General features: G+C 33.8%; 1 protein-coding gene across 2 annotated transcripts; it reads left to right on the top strand.

The window, feature by feature from the left end:
- Positions 1-300: 300 nt before the first annotated feature.
- On the top strand, positions 301-27,646 carry LOC148610639 (cytochrome P450 3A17-like). Of its 2 annotated transcripts, none has more exons than XM_088595867.1 (14): positions 301-454; positions 8,561-8,657; positions 10,345-10,397; positions 11,422-11,518; positions 12,203-12,319; positions 16,758-16,846; positions 18,247-18,401; positions 18,728-18,849; positions 19,421-19,526; positions 22,408-22,571; positions 23,464-23,549; positions 24,093-24,230; positions 24,640-24,802; positions 26,288-27,646. In XM_088595867.1, the coding sequence occupies exons 1-14, from the start codon at positions 396-398 to the stop codon at positions 26,360-26,362; spliced, it is 1,521 nt and encodes a 506-aa protein (XP_088451993.1). In that variant the 5' UTR covers positions 301-395; the 3' UTR covers positions 26,363-27,646. The 2 variants fall into 2 exon arrangements, with proteins under 2 accessions (XP_088451993.1, XP_088451992.1); XM_088595866.1 differs by lacking the exon at positions 301-454 and adding an exon at positions 1,751-1,896.
- Positions 27,647-27,649: the final 3 nt, after the last annotated feature.

Genomic DNA, 27,649 nt, shown 5'->3' with positions numbered 1-27,649 from the left:
GGTGGTAAAAACAGTATAAAATAACACAACTGATTTTTTTTACAATATAGCAGGGCTGTCCATATTTTACTTTTTTTCTGACCCACTGCCTGATTATTACATAGACCGGTACTTAGTCTTAACTTCAGGTCAATCCACATCCGTGATCTTTAAAACTGTAGTAAACTCCTATCTAGCACTTTAACCCTACTTCATTGTTGGTTAAACCCTTATTTATCACCATTACAATAAGTATCAATTTCAAAATATTTCCCGTTCTATTTTAACCCGGCATTTTTTAATCTATGCCATGAATAAAGGAGCGTTCGTCGAAATATAAAAGTCACGACTTATCAAAGGACTCGGCTATTTAAAATGGTTGCATCTTTCTGAGATTTAATTCTCTCTGTGTTGACATGGAATTGACTGCTGTTTTACTTTCCATCATTATGATTTGTTGTTTAGCGATTTACAAGTAAGTATTTAAGTCTTTTCTGAATTAATTTTACAATTATTGGTGTTTGCAATTTCAACTTTTATTTCAATACATAATGTATTCTAAGAGGCTTCGGGAAACTCTACCATCTCACTGCCAGTAAATCACCACATAGATATGTAGCATGCTATGATCAACGCGAAATGTTTCTGCAAAGATGAATATACATAGAGTAAATCAGGCCTTAAGTTCCATCCGTGCGTACCCTAGGTAGACCTAGGGTAAGGGACATAACTTTAGGAATCAGTGATATGTTTGTAACATATATTCAATTTCACCAAAGCCTTTCAAGCTTCCCTTTGAAATAGAATGAACTCAGTCCAAGTTACTGTGATGCTTACATGAGATTGATGTTAATTGCTGAAAGCAAACGTTCCAATGATTTGTGAGAGTTGTGTCCATTACCATAGGTCTACCTACTTAAATCCCTGCTCCGAAATCTATGGCAACACCACCTACACATTGTCCAACGCTAGGCTTTATTAAAATTTCTGCTTCCATTAACGGGGTGATACATGTACAGTCTATAAGAGTATATACATGAACTAGAGTCAAAACAAGGCTAGCTACATCCGTCGTCTCATGATTAACTAACGAGAGAAAGTTTCATTTAAACAATCCATCAAAAAATTTAAAGTTCACCTAATAGCGGTGACATATTTGGAAAAGTAGAGGGTATGCTCACCTCCTAACGTTTTGGAAAAATGTATATTTTGCATGAAATCTATATCTTTCATTACCCCCCCCCCCAAAAAAAAACAAAAAACAAAAAACAAAACAAAACAAAAATTAAAAAAACAAAAAACAAAAACACACAAAAAACACACAAACAAAACATTCCTAATATGGAAATCTTGATCTTCAAAATACCCCCTTCTAATTAAAAATTATATTGTACCTCGTTTATTAGTTATGTTAGCGTCCCGCATCTGGATCCGATCCTTTCGAGAAAAAAGAATACTATTTGGTTTAAAAGATATTGGATTTTGTACGGAAGCTTAAGACAAGCAATATGCAATCGTAATGCCAAGATTTGTTGTAGTCGGATGATTTCGTAACTTCATTTATGAATGTAGTTCGGTACTACAATTAATCAGATACGTGTAATACATGTAACTAAGTATGGTTCAATTAAGTGTTAAATATACATATGCAATAGTTTACAACTTCTTAACCCTGCTTCTTGACCCCTACCACAAGCCAATTCATTACCTATTATGTTTTCTAACTATTTGTGAAAATACATCATAATGTGGTATAGAATATCCCCTCACGGAGTCAATCAGGTGTGTCGGGTATACAGATAACTTAATATTTAAATCTTTACAAAACTTATACCATCCAAACGCTTCTGATTCGAACATGGATGTATATACTGCTGGAGTACTCGCTTCTGTGATCACCTTGTCCATAATATTTGTGTAAGTAGAGAAAAATATCTTTTACCAATTTGTGCAGAGCAATTATAAATTATACCTTTATTTACAATAGTTCATGTTTTTTTAAGGTTATACAATTAACGTTGAATGTTTTTAAAAGCGACAAAATCTTAAGTTTTATGTGGTTAAAATATACACCTTTCACATGAGTGGTAACTTACATAATATGAAATTAAGAGTTCACAGAGAACGAAACTATCAAAATATTCGTGAATCACGCGTTAGTTACAGCTTGTGCCGATTACTTAACTATTTGACTCCGAAATAACTGTAGAATTGATATAAGGAATTCTAAGTATAAGGTAACACAAAACAATTTTACTCGTCGTTGATAATGATTCTTTATTTCCCCATTACTTAACAAGGCAGATTTTCAAATGAAAATATTGATTTTGGTTACTGATGAAATTTACCTCCAGAATAAAAATGGATGTTGCTTAATCACTCATGTTTCGCCGGCAATTCCTTTGACCAGACTCGGCAGATATAAAAAAAAAAGCTTGCCGTAAATGTAATAATTTTCGCGGTGTACTAATTTTCGCTATTTTGGTGGTGGACTGAAAAGCGCAAAAGTACCCATGAAATTGATCTTATGAACACTTTGTGACACTTATCATTATTTTAAACCACGAAAATTAATTCTCAAAAATATGGTCACTTGACAAAATCCGCGAAAATTGACAACAGCGAAAATTAATACGTAGTTACATGTAACTAAATGTACAATCTCCTGAAATTGATCGCATTCGAAAAAAAGTGTATTATGAATTTTACATGTAATCTGTTATTAGGGTCGACTCCTGGGACACCAACAAAAAAGTTTCATAAGTTGTCTCAATGCCAAGGAGGGGTATTTAGTGTACGGGGACTTGACTAGTTATGACCTGCAACGATTAATTATTATAGGTGTCACTTCCAGTAACACGATTTATATGTAACAGGTGTCACACTTTAGTGCTAAAATTGTATATGTTGTTTTCCACATGTGACAGATTAACCAAAATGTTAGCTAAACAAAATATTGGCAAAGTGTGAGTGAACACAATTCGTGGAATCCTATCTTCCCAAAACTGGCTTTGTACATTATTTTAATCAGCATCTTCAAAACGCTTTGTTATCGTAAATTAATCCCTGTATTTCAGTTTGCTCCTCTAACTGCAGTCCGCTATCTTTATTTTATAGACATGGAAAACTGCGTTGTAAGGAAAATACAAGTCTTGCACTTTACGGTTTTTGCCCCTACAAGGCCAAACAAACAAGGAAAATGCAAGTCTTGCACTGTACGGTTTTTGCCCCCCCCTACAAGGCCAAACAAACAACGTATTACGCAATCACCTCTATTTGTTATTCTTGTGGTTGACAATATTACAGATATAAATGAATATCAAATAAATATAATATTTTTAAAAGTGTTGATATTATTTGTAGTACAAGTAATATTTTGATATGACATGTAAAGGCCAGATATGTGGGCTAGATAAACCAGGAAGACTGCATTCACAGTAAACAAAATGATATAATTTAGTATGCTAAATTACAAGTGATAATAATAATTTGGCAAAACTAGTAGCATGTCAGGCACATATGTCTATCGAAGACTTATCCATTTGAAAATGTATATCTACATGAACTTATGTGCACACCATTGAAGTTCTACGTACTTTCCTTTTACCTCCTCCTTTAATTGGCCAGACATAAAATAAGAAATCTTTGGGTCATATTGGTCATCAAATCTGAATAGGCATCGAAAGTAGATTTTCCATAACAAAATTGCGAGTTGTGACATAATCACTTCTTATGTTCTTTCCATAGACATTAGGTCAAATCTTAACAAATTAGTTTACAACGAAAGATATTCAATTCTAAGGAATTACATGTAATAAAAGGTGTACTTTGAACGCTAAAAAAACTTGCAATGCTGCAATCTCAAACATCGAGTGATCAGAAAAGGATATCTAGAAGTCTTGATTTTGTTTTTGTTTTTGTGTTTGTTTTTAATTTCTTCCCAATAATTTTTTGTTAAATTTCATAAATGAACTATAAGGTTGTCTTTCTTGTCGTTTACCTTTGTGTATTTGTGTATTTGTTTGTTTGTTGGGGTTTAACGTCCGAGCAGCAATATTTCAGCTAAATTCAGACGATGAACATGAAATTGATGATAAAATGAACATGAAATGATGATGAAATGAAAAAGGGATGGGACACAAGGACAATGGGGTCGACAAATTTTGATTGCCACTGGAAATAGGGAGAGGTAGGTACGGTCGGGCAATTTAGCCTCCTGTGGCGAGCCCTATGGTTCCTACTCCGGGAGAATACCACAGTAGGTTTTGTTAACGTGCGAGGAACGTGGCATCTTTCCCAACACGGTGCACCACTATGGTTTGCGGTCAGGTTTTCTGTATTATAGCATGACAACCCCAGCATGTAACATACCAGGGGTACCCCATTCCACCACCTGGGGCACACAACCCAGTTGCTCTGTGGGCAGAACGCCCTAGTCCCCGGCTAAGGTTCTGAGTACTATTTAGTCGCCTTTTACGACAAGCCTAGTGCTACTGCAAGCCTATTCTTTTAACACCCGGACCTGCACGGCCACCTTCGTGTATTGGTCTCTCTACCAAGGACGATGATTGTGACTTACCGTCTATGTACTGGATTCCTAAACTCCACAAGAATCCATACAAACAACGTTTCATAGCTGGATCTGCAAAATGTACCACCAAACCTCTTTCAAAACTTTTAACTTCTATACTCAAAACTGTCAAAGAGGGTCTGCAGTTCTATCACAACACGTGTGGTATTAATTCAATGTGGATCCTGAAAAATTCGAAAGATCAGTGCAAGACTATTATCTGAATATAATAGATTAAAACCTATGATTTTTTAACACTGTATACTTATATTTCCCGTACTCAGTTAAAAACATTATACATCGTTGTTTTTCAAAAAAAAAAGATGGTACACCTAGATACAAATGTATAGTTCTTGGTAGAGATTCCTCATACTTTGTAAGAAATAATTCCAAATCATCTTCCAAATATACATATGAGAAGAAAGTGCTGGAATTTTTAATCGACATATTTGTCCAGTGTGGTGGACGTGTTTTTCAACAAACGGTCGGCATTCCAATGGGAACGAAGTGTGCTCCTTTACTTGCTGACGTATTCCTTCACTCTTATGAGGCTGACTTTATAGCTGATCTGATCAGAAATCAAGAATATCGTTTGGCTAGATCCTTTAATCTCAGTTTCCGCTATATAGATGGCGTATTATCTCTAAACAATCCTAATTTCGGGGATTTGATACATCGCATCTACCCCAAAGAAATTGATTTAAGAATACTACAGACACTGTGAAGTCAGTCTCATATCTTGACCTACACTTAGAAATCGATGGTAAAGGAAAACTATTGACCAAACTTTACGACAAACGTGATGACTTTTCATTCAGATTTGTCAACTTTCCTTTCATCTGTGGCAACATCCCTTCAGCATCTGCGTATGGAGTGTTCATATCACAACTCGTACGTTATGCCAGAGCTTGCCGAAACTACGCATACTTTTTGTATCGCGCTAGAACTCTAACAAATAGGCTTCTGGAACAGGGTTATGTTGCTATAAGATTGAAGTCATCACTACAGAAGTTTTATGGTCGTCATCATAAACTCGTGGATCGTTATGGTGTATCCATCTGTACCATAAAAACTTATTTATTCAACGGGTCATAGTTTTCCTTTCCTCGTTTGTCTACCCGGACTTGACTTTTTATGAGCAACTCGGCGGGTGTTTCTAGAAAAGCAGAGGACGCTTACTCTACCGGTGCACCTGGTCCATGCTTCCAGTTTTTAGTGGAGTCCGAGTTGTTCATTTGCTTTTGTTACTTTGTATGTATGATTTTAGTTACTCTATTTTCTTTGTTGTGTATGTCTGTTTCCCATGTCGGGTCTTTGTCCCTGGATTACATTCTTTTGGTTACCGCTATAACCTTGGTTCCCTTGATTACTCTTCAGTGTAAATAATTAGCGTTGTTCTTTGTCGACGAACGGTGCCATCTCTACCGGCTTTGAATGGTACTGTAATTCTCATGTATAACCAGTTAAATAGTAAATATCAATATTATTTTCGACATATTCCGAAAGAGGTACATTTCATTGTGATAATTAGTCCTTAAATCTTTGTTTACACAAAGTTTGAAAAGGTACTTGGCCATAGGTATTCAAAGAGATCCTTTAACAACAACCAGATTTTGTGAGTATCGCGGTTAATCTTTGTGTTTTTATAGATCAGATCATTGTAAATAGTAAATTGTTGACGTCGAATCTGCTCAGTTATTGACATGGTGCTTTAAAACAGTACTTCATGATATAATGACCTATATCCATTTAAAAACCTCAGTAAAGTGGCATAACAAGATGGCTAACAACATTATAACAGCTATGCTAAGCTTAATGTCTTTAATTGTGTAGTATATAGACCGAACACGATTCTTTGCTTTGTATAAAAGTGCTCCCTTCTGTATAGAGTCGCAAACATTTTCAGAATATCAAAATATTACTCCGCTTCGAAGTTAGTAATTTAAAAGATGTAGGGACGTGTCGATGATATCTAAGGTCACTCCTTGGTACACGTGTACAGCTTACCGAAATTTGAAATATTTTATGAGTGGTACTTTTTGTAAGTTTTCGACATAAGATAGTGGTTGATGGAATGGTATTCATTTTGCGGGTTTTATAGGCGTTTTCGGCAGGATTCATAACCCATCTTCCATTTTAAACACACTTTTGTCTCTATGCAAATTGTAGAAAACTCACCGAACATACATCTTCGTATGCAATATTTTTACGTAACAATAATCCTCTATATAAACAGATCTGTATTTTTAGGAAGCCATACTAGCTTCCATCTCGAAGTAAAATCAACCAAATTACACCAAATCCACAATTTGATTTCAAAGTGCCAATTTTATACGTAATCTGTGTAACTTTTGTCTCAAAATTTTAAGTGCAACAACAAAATGAAAAAAACTAAGACTGATTATATGATCTGTATAGTTTTCTCTAACTTAGAAATAAAAGTAAATTCGACGGATTTTAGGCCTACATGTATCCCATCCTGTCTAATTTTTAAAACGACTGCTACCTAATAACATACGTAATGTTATTTCTCCCATTCCGGAAACATGGCCGTTGAACTCAACAAAACAAAGCCTATGACATAGCACGCTTTAAAAGACTCGTTAAAGTTCTTAATCTGAACCAATCTTTTTTAAAAGAAGAAGGTTATCAAATCTTTGTCACTTGTAAACTGATAGATGTTCCTTTTAATATTATCCTATGGATATTAAATTCAAAATTTATAATTTCACGCATGGTTCGTAAAAATGAAAAACAACGATTGAATTAAAGTCATAATTTAACCTCAAGATAGGAGTTTAAAAATCTCAACCATCTTTCATTAATGACAAAAATTCAAAACAGTGAAACCTATTTCAACCGGCCCAAATTCAGACAGGCATTTTTGTTCGGTTTAGACATTTAATCGGTTTACGCAGGTTCAAAACTCATTGAAAATGATATGAAATTACTTCAAAAGATGTTTAGATTACACTGGTTTCCAGTTTATCCAGAGTTCGGTTGAGGCAGGTTTCACTGTAACATGCAGAATTTTTGCGGTGTAACCCTTTCAGATTCTATTCACTGAACAACAATACACATGTAAATTAAACAAGAAAAATTCTCACATGAGAAGGATTTATGGATTTGCATGGGGTGACAAATTGTATGAAATGAATATCAATGAAGTACGGTAGATGATTAGGTACTTCTTGCTGTTTCCGTTTTTAAATTGGGACACCACAAGGAGTGCTGTTATTCACGTTGCCACATCATCATTTGGGTCCACATTTAATAATGTGATGAAAAAAAATGAATTATAAAATAAATATTAAAATTACGCACATGGATCCGGTCGGGGGTATAGTTTTGACTCCCTTACTTTTAAGGGCTTTGTGCAAAATTCGTGGCAACAGATGATACCTTAGATCACTATTTTATAAATTTAAATTTCGAGATTAGATACCTACCCTTTGAAACATTTTCTTGGTGCGTTCCTAGCTGTTTTGTGAAAAAAAAAATATCTCCATTTTAGCTTCAAAACATTGATGATTTTGGTTAAACAGTTATACGTCTTCTTCATATACAACATGATGTTTCTAGATCCGCTAGAAAACTGGAGAATAAATTTGGTTTCATCGGCATAGGGTCCCACTGTTCATGAGATGCGCAACTTGGACGGGGCTGTCAGGCGCAACGTGATCGATGCTGTTAGAAAATGTTATCAATAGTACTTAACTGACCAGTTAGACATAACGAATTGTCAAACGAAAGACATAAAAAAAGAAGACAGTCGAAGAAAGTCACATACTACAGAAAAGAAACAATAATGTACCCACAGAAATCAATGACATGAAGCAAAACCCGTGGATGTATCCAAATGCTCTGAAAGGGTTGGTAGTTCCTGACACAAGTCCTGCTACGACGAATGATTGTAGGTAGTTCAAGAGGGTGACTTAAAACTAAACCATCCCTTTACTAATATTGTATTTAAATCGATTCAAACTGTATAGTCTGTTATGGTGATTTCAGATATACAAAAAATGCTCATGGTTTCTTTAGAAGAATTGGCATCAGTGGACCAGATCCGAAGCGTTTATTTGGAATATTTCCAGAATATAAATCGAAGGTGAGACAATAACTTTTATAAAGGGCTATACTGGACTGATTTATTGCACAAATATAGTAATACCTATTTGAATACAAGGACAGCAATTTTCATATTGGAATCATGATCAAACATCAAAGACAAAATCAATAATCCGAAACATAATCAATAAACTTACATGTACATGAAGAGCAGAAAACCAAAGTAAATATAAAACAGGTGAGAAACAAGAACAACACTGAGGAACCGAAAAAAACATTAAATAACACACTATACCCATCTAAAACTTGGAGTAATGCTCTGGTTCATCGGCAGGGTAAGTATCCTCGTTTCACCATTCCAAAAGAACCAGCTAAGTTCCTGATTCAAGTCGGACCACAGGGACTTGCTCCAACTCCAAATATGCAGCCCCACTAGCATATATAACCTACAGTCGTAGGTTATATACACTAGTGGAGCTGCATGTTTGATAATGGAAGCAATTGCAGGTTATGTATATACTAGTGGGGCTGCATATTTATAGTGGGAGAAAGCCCCTATGATCGGACCTGTACATGTATATTGGAGAAGGGAACAAAATTTACTTGTCCTTTAAAACGAAACCGTATGGTTTAAAAAACATAAAGCAAATAGAATCCTACAAACTGACCCACCACCACCACCCCCTCCGTAAATGATTCGGATTAAATAGGTTTTATTTGACCAGAAAAAACTAATATATGACAAAAAAAATTTTTATTGGAGTACACCAAATTTAAGGAACTTTTTTGAAAGCGACAGTCTACAAATGATTTAATTTCGGGACTATCATTTTTGACAACACATTTTAATTGTTCCCATTCTTAAGAAAGTCGAATAAAGGCCGTAAAATAAATAATTAATACTCGTAAAAGTAGTCGAGGACTTTTAAAACAGCAATGAACGTTAAAACAAAATTTTGACATAGACCTTAGGCTAGTTCTTCTCAGGTAGTATCCATAGCTCTGTTGTGAATTTGGAGTGTTTTCTATGTAAAATAGGGTATTCCACAAATATTCCCAGAAAAAAAGAAAGATGTGAGGTACCCGGAAATACAATGTAACCATATCATGTGTCCGACCTTGTGCACCTGATACAGGTAATGCAGAAAGACCAAGTGGTCAAGGTCGCTTTTGAATTCATTGTCCCGTTATCATTGTAATATTCTCCAGTGGAAGGATAAACGAAGCGATGCCGACAAATTCAATCCATACACGTAATCGTCTTGCTTAGTAATCTGATAAAAATATCTGATATAGAACAAGCCTGAACATCTTTAACGATATATTATACCTGTACATGCATACAGATACATGAGCTGCGTGATCTATTCTTGAGTAATTTTATTCGGGAAGTTTATCTTTGTGTAAAAACTATCAGTTGAACAAGTTGCATAAACAAGGTGAAAAGGAACTGGCATTCGTATTCGATATACACAATATTACTCAGAATCGATAAGCGTAGACTAGTATCAATGCCCAAATGCTGTTTGAATGTGTGGCATGATTGCTCACTTTTTCTTCATTTTGTGTGTGTATATATTTAATTAATGTGTGTTATTTTTTGTGTTGTATCTGTTTTCTTTGTCTAGACTGTCTCCGGGTAATGGATATCATATTCCTTGTTCTTACTTTTATTTGCAATATTTAATTCATGGGTAAATTGAGATATTCTATTTGATCACTTTCAGGGTGTTGCCCAGACTGATCTTGAACTGGTTAAACAATATGGGAAAGTAGTAGGGTAAGCTACATTTATCATAAATACATATACATATATTTTGTCTCCTAACGGGTGGAAGTTGTAGGTCAGAAAGTCCAGGATTCTTGCCAATTTAACGCGTCAAAGTTAAATGTTAAAATTTTTTTTCAAAGGAATGCAGACATATTATGCTGCATGTGTTGCACAAAATAAAAAAAATAAAAACCCACAACACCCCCCCCCCCCCTAAAGCCCCACTGCAGGATCAGAATGATAGAATTGACAAACGAACAAGACAATGCAAAATATTATATTTTATACAAAAATCACAAATTTCTAATGGAAAAGCTTTATGTGTTATTTTGGTCTATTTCTTTCTAGCTCTGCCCCTAAAAATAGTTGGTTGTTACGATATATCACCACGATATATTACCCTCATATGTCACTCTCAGCACGATGTATCTACTTCTTGACCAGAAATGCCTTTCCTTGTCCGTATATGCACCCTTTTCATTTTTATTCAAGGTGTATAGTGAAAGTGTTCATTTTTGTTACTTTGCTTTTGATTTATTTAAATAATAAAATACTAGTACTTGTAATGTTCATTCCAGTTACACATTGACTTTATCTGAGTTATTGTAACAACTACGATTGAGTTTCTTAAAGGTTAAAGGTTATGTACATGTACATAAAAGTGTGATGTATTAAAAATGGTATTCAGTATGATATAACATATATTGCTTGTAGCAGAATGTGGTAAACTTGAGTTACACACTCAGAAAATATATTTACCTCGTGTGTTACTTCGGCGTATCACCCTCTACTGCGGACAATATGTGTATAATGGAAAAGCAGTATTTGACCAGAAATGAATGAACTCACTTTGTCCTAATATAAACACTAATTACTTTTGGAAATACTAGAGATACATGTATAAATAATGAATGACCGCTTTCTTTATCTGGTGCAGACACAAAAACTCTTTTTTTCCTTCAAAACATTTATGGAGTTAAGAATATCTCATCACACTAACGTTTTTTTTTTCTCTCTCTGATTCTATTTATAGAATATATCACGGACACAAACCAGTTATATTGGTTGCCGACCCGGATATTGTGAAGTCCATATGTGTAACGGAGTTCGCGAAATTTCCAAACCGGAAGGTATTCTATTGCTGTCTGTTAGAGATAGACATACATACATCCTGATCAACTAGATTAATCTTTGAAAACAAATATTTTAAAATTGAATCATAATGGCAGATAGGGACATAATCTTTTCCTGTTCATTATCAGAGACATTATCCTTACTGGTATTTGTTATAGGCTTCCCAGAAGTTTTTAATTGTTCCCTAAGTATCCATGATAAGCGGAGTCAAAGTTCAATTTACAAGACTATTGTATATTGTTTTCTTGTCATTCAAAAGCGTAATACATCATAATTTTGCCACGGAAATCAGGTAAAAAGAGATACTGTAATATAACCAGAACGTGTATAATTGTACTGGAATCCCGAAATTTTATTTCCAGTGAAAAACAACAACTTTAGTCATATCCTAAGAATCTTGTATTCCGAATACAGCGTCAGAGCGATACCATGTATATAAAATATATTATATTTTAATTATATTTGATCTAATAAATATACTTAAATAATTCTTTCAGTATCGATAGAAATCCTATATTACTGTTTTGTGTAAATGATAAAATTCTATTAAGTTGAGGTTTAAACCTTGCAATATATAACATCCATTTTTCCCACAGTGTTTAAAAAAATAAATTACATCTAAAACCTTCACTCAATGTAACATTGTTGTTAATATACTTACCGTTGGCGTATCTTTTCAGACCAGCTTGGATCTGGGACCTCTTCTTAGAAGAACGGTTGCCTTATCGAAAAACAACCAATGGAAATTTCTAAGAGAACACATATCAGAGATATTCAAACCTATATACTTGACTAAGGTACTATTTTACACATCACATTGTATTTTTGTCAATTATGTTTTAGTTTGAAACATGACACGCACGTACGTGGCTTCCCTTCGCTGTACATATTGTATTAATGCTTGTGTTCACAAATAAACTGAGGACGGACGAACAGACGATAGAGTCACATATGTACTACTGTACATCCCGCGCTCTGGGATAACAAAATGCAATACTTTTTGACAAACTAAAGCTTTTGAATTATTCATTACATCCGCGGGATGCTATCAAATGATCAACTGAATGTCCGTCCTTACGTTTGCCCGCCACACATTTCATATTCCATGATGGATTCTTAAGAAAATTTCAGGGAACGATAATTGGACAAGCCACTTTGCGGTTGCTATTTTGATTATGTATCTAAATGACTTTGGGGTTTCCATATATCATAATTATCAATAATTTTGCGACCCAAATATATATAGTACTTTTTTACAGTGCACTCATTTTATAACTGCGATCCCCCCCACACTTTTTCGCGCCTTGATTTTTTTTTATTTTCATGTAGTTTGCTACATTTATACACCTTGTTTTAATTGTCGATTTCTGTCTATTAAAATATTACGATTTAAGGAGGTAGACCTGAGATAAGGGACATAACTCTTTAAATCAGTGATATGTTTGTAACATATTTAATTTCTCCAAAGCCTTTCGAGCTTTCCTTTGAAACAGAATGAAATCAGTCCAAGTTACTTTAATGCTTACATTAGATTGCTGTAAAATGGTAAATACAAACATTCCAATGACTTGTAATAGTTGTGTCCCTTATTCTAGGTCTACCTCCTTAATAGGCATTCTCAAAAGCATAACTATGCAGGAATGTAATTTGCGTCCGACTATACCCTTTAGGAACTATGCTGACGATATGTTTATAAGAATCATAGTTATTTTATTAATTGAGCTTTTTTATATAGAAAAAACAGGTATACCTATGTATTGTCGGATTTAAGTACCTGTCCACATAAAATTCTGACACTGCCAGTGGTAAAGTGATTTAAGGTGTAGAAAAACTCACCAAACAAATAAGGCTTTTTTAGTCTACATATGCTATATACTTACACATAACGATAATCATTTCTGCATTCAGATCTGCACCTTTTAGAAAATCATACATTCATCTCCCACTAAAATCAAACAAATGAAATCAAATCAAGAATGATAACTTCTGCAAAGGGCCAATATCATATACAACATATATCATTTTTGTCTCGTAAGCGCAACAAACAAATGAAAAACTGAGACTGGTCATGTGATCAGTAACTGTTTCTGAACAAGAAATAAAACTGAATTCGGTGGGTTTTTGGCATGCGCGAATCACATTCTGTCTGATTTTTAGAAAGACTGCTACTTAGATTTTGAACAAAATAAATTGTAGGTATAGCTCATGAAAATGATTACATTGTCTGTTACAACGACCTGACAGTAGATTGTTCCTACAGTACAAACTAAGATATCGGTCGTGTTTTGGTAGTTTTTATGGGGTTATTTGTTTGTATGATTTCTTGTACCAGGTACTGATTTTTTGGACCAACTTAAGCGATTTGAGAATAATGATAATATCTATATATAATGAATAGCCACTCATTACTGCCAAAAGAATAGACCACTCAATTAGTTTGAGAAACCAAACCGCTCATGAAAATGAGTTGTTCCCACTTTTTTAACCATCTGACGTTCCAGACCTACTTCTGAAAATAAGTTATAGGATAAACTCAAAGCGAGATTTGGCTGTTTTTGTTCCAATTCTATACTATACTGGAGAAAAGGGGGGTCATATCGCACATTTTAGGTAAGATAAAAGAAACATTTTATTGTCTTTAAACTAGCCTGCACGATTGGTTTTGTAGTTGTTTGATGTTTAGTTTGTTTTGCGTAGATTTTTTTCTAAATTTATATTTTCGTAAGATTATCTATAGATTTAAATGAGAACACCTCATTTTATGTGTCGCTTCTCTTTCTTTTGCGATAAATTAATCATGACTTCGCGTGCTACACCTATAGTACCATGTCTAGTATATTTAATTCTAGTGAGATAATTTTGATACTAGGTGTTCTCTTCCTTGTCCGTAATATTGACATCGCGTGCCTTCAAACCTTTAAAGATGTTTTTTATTATTTTCATCTATCCATGCATTATTAAATTTGATGAACCTTTGTTGTTTCAAAAGATTCGCATGTAGGTTATCGTTCAAGCATCGGTAGACAAATATTGTCACTATTGTATGTTTTCGTATGATCTTGAGGCTTTGTTACGAACGAACTTTAACCTCAAAGATATTGGTATTCATAATTTTGTAGTATGAGTTACTCTTACTTGTGATTTGTTTTCCGAAACAATAGATAATTGCCTGGCTTGCTACCGAGAATTTCTTAAGTTCTAAGACGGAACGTGTTTGCTAGTCTGAATTCCAGGTTGAATTTCGCGAAATTTGATATGAAAAACAACGGATGGGCTTTGCTTTTGTGAAACAAATGCTGAGATATAATATTTTGAAAGTATGAACGGATTTTTAAGTAAAAAATATATACCGTCACGTTAAATTATTATAGATTGTAGTGCATGCAGGTGAAAATCTTCAATATACGTTAAATCCGGGCAGTTGATACGTAAATAAGGTGCACCACTCCGATAGCGTTATTTTAAGATTATAAGTCCAATAAAATATACTATAGGTGAACTATACAGGCCTTCAAGTGGGTTTTGGTTAAAAACAGGGCTTTTAATAGGGCTAGATTTCTTGAAAAATAGGTCATTATAGGGCTAATCTGATGAAATGAAGGAATTTTTTTTTCTAAATTTTGTACTAAATTTAGAAATACATACCTATTCATTACGTTCATCTAATTATAATGAAGCACTCACCAATGGACATCATATCACGCGTACACACATAAATCGTGTCTTGTAAATGACTGCACTACACCAACTGAGAAACCAAGGTAGTTTTGCAAAATCTTGAAGTCTTCAGGAACCATAGATCTGCAAACTGCCAAACCTGTCTTGGTACCATTTTGTTGTAATCCACCACAAAGACTTGAGTATTGTGTATTACATGAAATGATTTTAAAAATCTGATTCTGAGAAAAAATAAAGCTATAATTGTCTTCTATTTGTAGACTTGACTTTTAGATGTGAATAAACATGATTTACTATTCAATCGAGGCGAGAAAAATCCAACATTTTAAAATTTTCCACCAATTAATTTCAATATATAGGGATAATATAGGGAATAGAACTATTTTAAACAAAAATATAGGGATTAAAGACATTGCTAAAATTATATATAGGGATTTTATAGGAAATATAGGGCCGGTTGAAGGCGTGACAATATTGAGGGCAAATTCTGTCAAAACACTCAACTTCGAGATCGAATGGTGATAATTAAGTTGCACTCCAACTAAGAATCATGCAATATGTGATTCATGGGTTAAAAGCCTACATATTTTTATTTTTGATATTTTATTTGAATTGCCATAGTAAACACTAAACATTCAGTTTTTCATATAACCCGTGTTCTTAGGAGATAAAAATTATATAAAATGCACTGTATATTTCAAAATTAAGGGAGATAACTCTGTAAATGACACCCAAATACAATAGAATCTATTGGATTTTCAATGTTGATTATCTCCTAAGAGCAGGCAGATTTGAATGAATAATTACACATTTTATAGTATAGACCCATAAAACAACTTAATTACAAAAATAAAAATATGTAGCCTTTTTTGGGGTGTATCACATTTTTCAGATTTTGCATGATTCTTACTTAATAGTAATCTGGGATATTTATCGATATTGAGATACAAACGAGGGATATTCCTTGGACAAAACAACTAATGGAACGCCAAACAGACAACATACAAAGAACAACAAATAAAACACAGAAATGTATACACAGAAAAACGGACAAAAACAATCAGCGCGATAAAAGGACATATATTATGTACTAGTATGTACCCAGAAAAACGCACAATTAGAACTCTACTTGAAACCCAGAGTGAATCTGGTGCTCTGGAAGGCAAGTTAAAGTTTAAAACATCATCTGCTTGGAGGACATGCATGTTGAAAACATTGAATTTTTTTCCTTGTTAGTACGGTCTTGCAATTAAAACCAAAGGCCCTTAGTCAAATGTTAAAAGTCGAAATCAAAGTAGGAAACAACGTAAACGTAAAAATCACCTACTGTAACAGTAACATTTCATGTGAATTTCATGTAAATTTCAGGAGATGCTCAATTTACCCGGATTTCACATTGAGAAGAATCATTGCTTGTGTAACTAATTTTTCTGTTTTATTTTGTTTTGACAATTGCTTTGTTAGAGTGTTGAAGTTTTACTTGTCCTCGTGTAGATGAAGCTATAGTTGTTACCTTGAATGGCTTGAAAATAATTTTGTTTGTTTTTATGTATTCAGATCACCAATAACCTGGTACAGTCAGCCTACTATCTTGTGTCCAATGTTCAGGAAATTCTAAAAAAAGAAAACGATTTCAATTTCCAAGAGTAAGTACCGATTTTGTACAAGTATAAGTAACATGATAATTGCAAAGCAATATAATTATTATACAGATAGCAGTGTTTTATCGAATGTTCCCTGTGTAATAAAATTTCGATAATTCACTGTGAAATAAATTCGGTAATTTCACTCTTGTGCTTTCTCCTGCCAAAACGCTACAACTTTGATATCAATCCACCAATCACAGAATTCAAAGTTCATATTGAAAATATCGATAAATTATGAAGAAAATCTATATAATAAATAAGATATTCAATTGGTTATCGTGAATAACCAAAATATTATCACTCTTGCAGAGAACGCTTGACATTTGACTCGTGCACGGAACAAATTCCGCACACTCTTTAAATCTAGGCGTTCTTCGGCACTCGTGATAATATTTTGGTTATTCACTCTTTCCAATTAATTATCCCATTATTATTCATTGTACACATAGTACCTTGGTGGGATTATCATAATATTAAGACATTGGGGACATGTTTTTTTCATTTTTATTGATGTCAGTTAAACCATTAAAAAGGTATTATTGATAATATTGATAGTAGCTACACATTGTTTAAGCTAGCATAAAAGAGGGGTAATGCATTATTCTTCTCTTTTTGATATGTCACTTTGCCCTTTTGAAGGCACAAAAAAAATATTTCAGTCATAACTGTCTATACTCAATGTATTATATATACAAGCCTTTTTAGTTGTACTTACGTTGTCAGGGGCCGATCCAGACACTTTGAAAAGGAAGGGTGCCAGCCGGGGTTCCTCAGAAAAAAGGGGGGTGCTAGAGAACATTATTTGCCACTTTAAATTGTCAATTCTACACATGGAAATGCAATATTTTCCAAGAAAAGGAAAGATGGGTGCCAACCTTCTGCACACCCTTGGATCTGCCACTGATTGAAATACTTTCTTAAATGAACAATGAATTATAACATTTAATCATAACTACACACAACCATTGGCCCTTTTGACGAGCAGGTTAAGCTGTCTCTTTTCCAAGATTGTGTCCCTCTGTTTTTCTTTGTTGTATGACTGCTATGCCTTTTTTTTCACCACACTCATATCTCTTTAAGAAAAGTAAACAAAAATAAATTATGATATGTATATATCTATCGTCACATTGATATTTAGTAAGACTGATTATATAGACGCAACAAAACCCCATGCATAAAGTGAAGAAATGCTTTTTGATTTCAAATTCGCTTGTTAGTAATTTCAAAACTCGTCCTTTAAATTATCTGCATCTTTTAGTTTTGGGGTATAAGGAGAATGGATATGGTGAATATGTCAAAGAGACAACAACCCCACGGGGTGTGGCATATGTCTATTTTGGTGTTTTCTTCTTTTACTTGTATAAACATATCGTAAATCAGTACTTTGTTTCGTATTTCAGACTTTGTTTGTCGTATTCTGTGGATTCTTTATGCAACAGTTTATTTAGTCACAATGTTGACTCTTACAATGATAAAAATGACAGCACAGTCACCATGATAAAAAAAGGCTGGGTAGCTGGCAATGTTGGTGTCATCAAACCTGTTCTTAGCTGTGGTATGTGGGTATTGGAACAGTAGTTGTCGAAGTGAGGTCTTTTACAAGAAAAAGCCGATTGAGCGTAACATCAGACAGACAGGTTAAAGCCATGAAGACACAAATTAGTATGAAACGGGACTAGATACAACAAAAACAAATGCAAAAATATAAAAAAAAAAAGCATAAACGAAGAGAAAGGAAGAAAGTAAAAACGAATTAGATATTCTATTAAAGATTAACAAGTTTTCATTTCAAAATTATATGCTTTACGCTTCAAACACATAATTAGTTGTGCTTAAATCATAGGTGTACAAATATATTACCTTTGATGACTGTTGTTATAGCTGTCTGTCCAGCCATGAGTAGATATTATGCAGCACGGAGGTATGATGCCATTCCTGTAGATGTGAGAGAGTTTTTAACACGTCTTGTCACGGCAAAGATGCAACAAAGACATGATTCTGAAGTAAGAATAACTTGCCCCTCGCACATGCAAAAAATACCAGGGCTGCAATCGACCATTTTGAAAAAAAAAATCATCTACTTCTCAAAAGGGTGTTAAGGATGAAATCATATATGTACACTTGTACCAGTGTTACAAGAAAGAAATAAAATTCATAGAAACTTTTTATGACTGGTGAAGTCTTCAATTTTTCATAATTTTAGATATTATTTATTAGGAATCGGATAGATCTGTTAGGTTACACAAGCAATATTATTTCACACGATTTTCAAGCCAATTGAACAAATTTGTGACACACTTCGCCTGAAATTTAGGTGAATCGAGCCTTCACGTGAAATTTGCGTGAATTGCTCACATGAAAGTCGTGTTTAGTTAATTTCACGTGAAAATCACGTTTATTTCACGTGAAGTTCTCGTGAATTTCACGTGAAGCTCGATTAACATTAATTTCACGAGAAAAATATTTGTGTAAATGTCATCCAATTGTGAAAATTAGTTTATAATGTGCAACAAAACAACTAACAATTTATACTATGCATATTGCAAACTATGAGTGATTATGTTTTGATTTTAGGAGTTTTCTGATTTCTTGTATTTTCTGATGAACAAATGTAGACGCAATTCTCTTGTTGTTGATAGCCAAAACAATACAACAAAACCTACTGGAAATCTGTCTTATGGTAAATTTTATCACTGATTAATGTATAGAAAAAATGTGTTCTCTTAACGCTTCATAATTATGATTTTAGGCTTATATTAAGGAGGTAGGCCTAGGGTGAGGGACGTAACTCTTGAAATCAGTGATATGTTTGTATCATATTCAATTTCACTAAAGCCGTTCAAGCTTTCTTTTGAAACAGAATGAAATCAGTCGAAGTTACTTTGATGCTTACATGAGATTGATGTAAATTGGTGAATACAAACGTTCCAATGATTTGTAAGAGTTGTGTCCCTTACCTTAGGTCTACCACCTTAAATGGACCGATTCAGAAAATCAACTTCGGATCCATCCTTTTTAACCACTTAACCTATCAGAGATGTCATGAACAATCCCAGAATTTCATGCAGTTTCTTAATCCCTCCATTGTACAAATATGCTAAAATGATTTATGCACTTGATGTTTTCGTCCAACTTTTCAAAAAAGTGATGAAGAAATATACAATGTCATTTTGTACAACACGAACGAAAATGTCTACAATGGATGATTAAAGTATAAAAACACTACATAGTTTTATATTCTACGGACCAATTCAGAAATTTAGCGTACTCGTAAAATTCGGCTTGATCAATCTGGGACGTAAAATGAACAATAGCAAAAAGAGGGTTAAGTTTCCAATTAGTATCAGCATACCGCATAAATGATTGAATCCTACTAAGACATATAACAGTTTTAATGCTCAGCTGTAATTTGATGGAAATTTCCCCAATTACTAAAAATATCAAGGAATAGTACAACCGTGTCCACATTTTTTGTATTTTGAAATAGTACCATTCTTAAGCCTGTTAATTTAGATTTGCCAGTATATAATTTTCTTATCCTCGGAAACACAAATGAAATACAAAATAAATGTTGGAGATAGAACGATAATTAATTGTGTGCTAATTATTTATTACATACCATAGACAACCTGCTAGCGTTGTATTGTTGTATAATTGCAAAATAACAATACAGAATTGTCCTACTTGATTATTGTGTTTGTTTCCTTTGTCTAAGATTAATATGGAGAAATCATACCAGTAAAATGTTCTGCTTATTGTATTTCTTCTCTGGTCAATTAACTTGAAAAGGTGTAAATTTAAAAAAAAATTCTAGGCCTACAACCCTTAACATTCTATTTTGTTGTTGAAAATTCCCTACTCTCCATTCATTAATAAATGGTCTTGACTTTTTTTTAACAGGATAATTACAATAAAAAATATTTAATTTCTCAAACCATCTAATGAAGAATCCAAAAATAACTTTCATATTTTTAGAAACACTTCTCTAGAGTTAACTATTTTTTTCATTCGATAAGTCCGAAACGTTCCGAACGTATCTAAGTTATGACGTCTGACGTGAAGGTAGGTCACAAAAGCCTGAAACAATTGCATCCTATATAAGATTTGTATTTCTTCTCATGTGGATATTTAATATTTTATATGAATTTTTCATCACCTTAATCACATAAATGCCCATCACTCGATTTGTGAACGACAATTAAGTTTCATGATTTAATCGACGCGTAACACCTCCCAACTCTACACATGACGTTGGATTTCTTCAAAAATAATATAAGAAATAAGTTTCCGTTCCTAATGTATAAAGAGTAAGTAAAAATATGAATTATCCAGGAAGCTACAAATATCATTGATTACTTTTTTGGTACACGATAAGTAATTAAAATTACGGTTTTTATTCATGCCGTTGAAACGATAAAGCAACCGAACAGCAAAGTACCTCCGTGGCCCCGAATTCCTTTGATCCAATCTGCACTGACTAATAGGAATATAACTATGATTGGGGGCGCTTTAAATACCGTGCGAATTTTTCAGTCTAATATGCCTCAGAAAATCATTCAAAATATTAATAATTTAATAACTTGGAACAGGTATTTTCAGTAAAATTTATGAAAAGAATGGTTGATGTTTGTTTACATCGATTTTTGGAGTGAACTCTTTCGACCAATGAGCGATGAGACCGCAATAAAATCACCCTCTCGGGAACCTAGGTTTCTCTTGTACTTTATTACCCAATGAAAAAGCTGACAGAATCGATTGACCAATGATCTTTGACCATCTAAAATGACCTCGATTTAGGACTTGAAATCACGTTACTTTGGACTTAAGAAAGAACTGTACTGCCAGTATGTGTTTCTGGCTTCCCGGCTGATTTTAGCAACCATATTGAAAAAATTCAGACATTGCAGTTTTGTAACTACAAGACTTGAACAAACTTATCAGAAAAAGGAGGAAATGAAAATTATGCATGATAGGTTAACATAGAGTGTACAAAAGAAAAAAGTCAAATTATTTGACTCGTAATTCCGCAATCTTCAATTCCAAGTCCTTAAACCTGTTGAAAAACAGGAAGAACTATACATAGACCATAGAGTTCTTGTCAAATACCATCTATGTGTGAAGTGTTTGTAAGAATCGGGCAAATTAAGAAAATAAGAAACATGCAAGTAAAAAACCCGCCGATCTGAAAATATAGTTTCACTCAAAGATGACTTCTACTCTTTGATCTCTGCATCACTGGATTTAGTTAAAAATATTTCTAAAGAATGTAAGAAAAATGAGATCTTTACGAAGTTGTCTGCCCTTAAAATGTTAATTTTCAGTTCATTTCAATGAAATTTTAACTCATGACCAATATGGAAAATCTTACATCTCTTTTTCATTTATTCTGATCATGAGTGCTACTTTCTAAATGGTAGGTTTTACGTAAGAAAATGTGACCTGAGACAAAACAAATTTATCAATTTATTCAGTTACATAAATGCCATTATACATACGATTATCAAAATGTGATGATTTACACCTTTATACATGTTTAAGTATGTAAATTTTCTTCGCTTTAGATTACAGGCTGTCAGATGAAGAGATAGTGGCCAATTCTCTATTTTTCTTCCTGGCTGGATATGATACAACAGCCAGTGCAGTCATCTTCATGTTATACTGTCTAGCTAAAAATACGGAATGTCAAGAAAAACTAATCAAAGAAATGAGATTATATAACAGGGGCGTAAGTGACCACTTAAAATCAAAGTTTGTGTCAGATTCCATATTGACTACCGACCGCTATCTGTAATCGATGGTTTCTTTTTTTTTTCACCCAGTATATTGATCTTCACGAGAAGCACGATTGATGCATTGCATTAAGCAGGAGCTACCCTCTCTGTTGAAGCACACAAGTTCTCCTCTAGTTTTGTTTGGGATGATGTTTCTGTATACTAAAATACTTATGTTGCTGTAGGGTTCTTTTTTTATATTCCCAATAGTCAGAGTGTTTTGTTCATTGATTTCACTTGGAGTATGACTCTCTGGTATTTCTTTATGTTGTTAGAATTTTCAGTTTGGCGTTTGTTTTTAGTCAAACTGTATTAAATACAAACCACGGATAGCCAAAATTAAAATGGTGCACACACCATGAAATTTCTGAGACAAAGATGAAAAGAAGAACAAATTAAAGTAAATACGAAGCCACACACAAACATCTTTAAAACATGAGAGAAAAAAGCAGATATTAGTTAAAAGTCAGATGACAAGCCCAGTGCACAAAAACTTGAACAAATCAAATTCTTGTCTGATAATGCGGTAATGTAACGAACCTGCTCTGTTGGTGAAAATGTTTATATTCATAAATATTATAATGGCGGCGATATTTCTCCATTGATTATACACATAATATATTTTCCTATTTTAGTCAAATCGTACTGTATATATAGAGAAATCTAAAAGAACGTTTGTAAAACAATCTTGCTTTATTTATCATTTATACCAGCCAGGTTTGATATATAGAGTTTCGGTATTTGGATGAATGCATCCTGTCGTAAAGTCATCCTATTATTCACTGGTATGATAGCCAAGTATTCAGTTCTGACTTTTCCTAGCCAGATTATCATTTTCTGTTTCAGAATATTTCCTACAATGCTATAGAAGAAATGCAATATCTTGAAATGGTTTTAAATGAAACTTTGAGATTATTTCCGACTTATTTAAGGTATGTACAAACGCACATTTCCATTCATTCTAATTGCATCTGAACTTATATTCCTTTAACTATTAAAACGTCAAAGATATAGAACCTATTATTGATGTTGAAGTCGATATACTTCTGTTGTTTATTGAAACCAATTGCTTACCAACATACACCGTAATCATTTAAGATTTAAATTTTCCCAGTATCATCGCTAGCTTTTAGTCCTGACAATTCAATCACTACATCCAGACATTTTACTAATGCATAGAATACAGTGTTGCGATCAGTTTCCATTGTTGCCATAATTTGTACGTTTTTTTTATTTTTCGATCCCTGCTTTTAATCTTAAAGAAATTGCAGCTTTGAAGGCGGATATTAGCCAACCTGATTCCATTCATCTAGAATTTGTAATAAGCAAGTCACTTTCCTTTCCTGATGATATTTTATCAATATCCAAAACTTGAAAGAAAATTCGCCTTTTGGATCCCTTAGTTGTTACTGCGAAAAAAAAACGATTTATTCAGTTTTTCTTTATTGTTTTTTTTTATTATTCATTTCTTGCAGGTTTGGAAGAGAGGTAGAAAAAGACACAGTTATTAAAGGAACAACATTTTCAAAAGGACTTGAAGTATCATTTGCGGTATATGCACTTCATATGAACGAAGAATATTTTCCAGAACCTGAAAAATTTGACCCAGAAAGGTGAAAACCCGAGAAACACAGCTCCCCTTAATAATATTTATATACTTTTCCAAAACAAGTCATTTTGGTAATCGTATTCTCAAACATGACTACATATAATGTTTAGTCCATAAATTACATGTTATAAAACAAAGCGGAAAAAATGAAATTTCGAAGACGTTTCGGACTAATAATCTATTTTTTCTTGAAGTACCTCAACATAAATTACATAAATATGTTTAAAACATCAAATTACATTTTTTTTGTTTTAGATGTTTTAGGACGATTATTAAGCATATGAGTCGTTGACTATATAATATATGAATATTTACCACAAATTACACAAGACAACTAGAACTAATCACAAATATGACGATTTAACTATTTACACAATACAGAAATATTGCTAATATAAACTTCTTTTTTGTAGGTTCAACGAGGAGAACACATCTAAAAGGCATCCTTACTGTTATATACCGTTTGGAACAGGACCAAGGGATTGTTTTGGACAAACCTACGCTAAGCTCGCTGTTAAAGTGGCTATTATCTCATTGCTCAAAAATTTCAAATTTTCTCTCAGTAAAGTTAAAAATGTAAGTGATTTGTTTACAAAACGATAGCCCTAATATATATATGTATCAATTTGATCCGATGGAGCAGTGTAGCGAATAGAGTCGTCACATTCTGAGACGTTGTATAATATTGATTTGTTGTGACATGCATCATTAAGTTGATCCTCTATCCTACATAATAACACCCAAATGAACTGTCCCGTACTACCATACATCGTGTACTAAGTTACAGCCCTAGATTAATCCTACGAGGAGGAATGACCCGGCCAGCGAAAGCTATATTTTTCTGGCCGAGTGGTCTATGGCGCTGAACTTAGTGCAGGCGGTGTTGCCATAGATGTCACAGCGGTACAAGTTCGAGTCCCGCGGAGGGAACGACCAAAAATTTGCATCGCAAATTTGACAGTTCTAACATCGTTGGGAAGTTTTCAGACCTATCTATACGTTTACATATCTTCCCTGTGTCAATTTGATCTGATGGAGCAGTGTAGCGAATAGAGTCGTCACATTCTGAGACGTTGTATATATATATATATATATACCGACATTTACATTATGTGTTTAGTTTCTACAGTGTTATGTCTCATTTCTGTCACCCGTGAAGGGGGGTACAATGTCGGGAGAATTGTGTGAAGTGGATCAAAATGAAATTAAATTGCGAGTTATTATGTTAACACAAAAAAGGTCTTTGACTAAACAAAATAAAGTTCAGTGAATGTCTGGTATATTTTTGGTATTTGTTACTTAAATAAACAAAGTCATATCAGATCTAGTGATTGATTGTTGGGGTTTAACGCCCCAGCAGCAATATTTCACCTATATTCAGGCGATGAACATGAAATGGATGATATAATGAACATGAATGATGATGAACTGAAACAAGGGATGGGACACAAGGACAATAGGGCCGACAAACTTTGATTGCCACTAGAAAAAGGGAGATGAGTAGGGTCGGGCAATTTAGCCTCCTGTGGCGGAGCGAAAGGTTCCTACTCCTATGGAATACCACAGCAGGGTTCTTTAACGTGCGAGGAACGTGGCATCTTTCCCAACACGGTGCACCACTATGGTTTGCCATATTATAGCCTGACAACCCCAGCATGTAACACGCCAGGGGTATACCCCATTCCACAACCTGGGGCACACATCCCAGTTGCTTTGTGTGCAGAACGCCTAGCCTCGCCTTTTACGACAAGCTAAGCGTGCTGCAGGTGTATTCTTTTGACATCTGGACCTGCACGAGGCCGAATCTAGTGAAGAATAAAGAATTAGATGAATAATTTCACTAAAAAGAATAGGTCAAAATAACTCATTCTTGACTATGTATTCTAAACTCTTTTGTGGTAAGTTTATGAGCATGTTCAATTTACACTTCCACGAAGTAGGGCTTGTGTAGAACAAAAGCATTTTCCTTGCGGAATGTATACTGCGCATGTTCCACGCATGCTCGTCGACTATCCTACAATTAGCAAAAAGGGTCTATTATCAATTTTACTTATTTTTCAGGACCCACCAGCCCTGTCTAAGGAAATGTACTTACGGCCAGCTGATGGACTTTGGCTCTCAGTTGAGCCACGATAAGATTTTAACATGCAGGGATAAAATATGTTTCTCAAATTCTGGTGCAATGGTGATAATTATACATATATCTATAGATTTTTACTTCATTTATTTTTGTTTGACATTCCTGCCTGTTTACTCCAATCTAATTAAAATTTGACTTATTAAATGTTAGATAACGTTATTCTCCACAAAACCTGTAACTGTAGTGAGGTCGATTTTGCACTTGTCTGTTACCGACAAATCGCATCATAAATTTCATTTTGTACTGTCCATGACTTCTTTTCGCAGATGAATTGTTCCGCGTTTGAAATACAAGTATTACATTGTACAATACACATTATTGTCGAGTTTTGTTAAAATATAATAAATTATTGGCATTTTTGGGCAAAAGATTTATTACGATATTTTGACCAGCTTTTGGTTTAAGACAACATACTTTACAATTATATTGATTCCTTCAGATAATTTTTCGGTCTTTCAAATTGCATGGATCAAATTTATTACCATCCACAGTAAAATAAAATGAATGCACAATTCGTTTGGTGACAGTATTTAACTTTTTTTTAAATTACAACCGATACAAATACGAAATATTGTACTGTCTGGTTTTTGTTAAGTTGTATAATAAGTAGCAGATCAAGTAACTTTCAAAAAGATTTCCAGGACAAACAAATGATGGTTCAAATCACTAAACACAACCAATTCACCCAACTTTCTTTTGGATCTGCCATATTCGGATCCATCGGGGGCATGTGGCCTAGCCCCACTTTAAGTCGGAAAAATTTAGTTGACTGTATAGGAAATCACTGAGCCATAACAGTCAGAGCCGGGCCTCCTCTTTTAGAATCTCTGGATAATTGGATGTTAAACATGCAGATCAGTTACAAAAATCAGTATAAAAGGACATGTTTAATGAATGAATGAATCTGATAAATTGCCATATTCAATACAATATTTAGCAGATTACGATAGTTGTTTTGGTTTTTTTTTTCTTGAAAAAAAAGGGGGCGTACGCCCATTACGCCCTCACCTGGACCCGCCCCTGCGGATGATCGATCAAATATTTGGTAAAACAAAACATGCTGAAGAATCAAATTCTAATTAGATTGGTTTACTTTAAGATGTAGACAGATATTTTAGCAATGTAGTCTTCATAAGACTAAATACTTGTAGCTTTGTCAATCAAATATACCATAGGTGTAAATGACCACGTGTTCATTTGTGAAGCAGTGGATGGGAAAGAGAACGAAAGTATTAAACGATATACATTTTGTAGTTATATATAAAAATATGTAAACGATATCT

This window comes from Perna viridis, chromosome 8 (assembly GCF_037379345.1).
Source record: "Perna viridis isolate PV_CMFRI_1.1 ecotype Kerala chromosome 8, ASM3737934v1, whole genome shotgun sequence".
Lineage (NCBI taxonomy): Eukaryota > Metazoa > Mollusca > Bivalvia > Mytilida > Mytilidae > Perna > Perna viridis.
Note: the sequence above shows the minus strand (reverse complement) of the source record. Positions and strands in the feature narration are given on the sequence as shown.

Coding starts and splice junctions, on each gene's coding strand:
- LOC148610639 (XM_088595867.1), top strand. CDS start 396: ATGGAATTGACTGCTGTTTTACTTTCCATCATTATGATTTGTTGTTTA. Junction 455..8,560: donor TGTTGTTTAGCGATTTACAA/GTAAGTATTTAA, acceptor TGGTGATTTCAG/ATATACAAAAAATGCTCATG. Junction 16,847..18,246: donor AACGATTTCAATTTCCAAGA/GTAAGTACCGAT, acceptor TTCGTATTTCAG/ACTTTGTTTGTCGTATTCTG.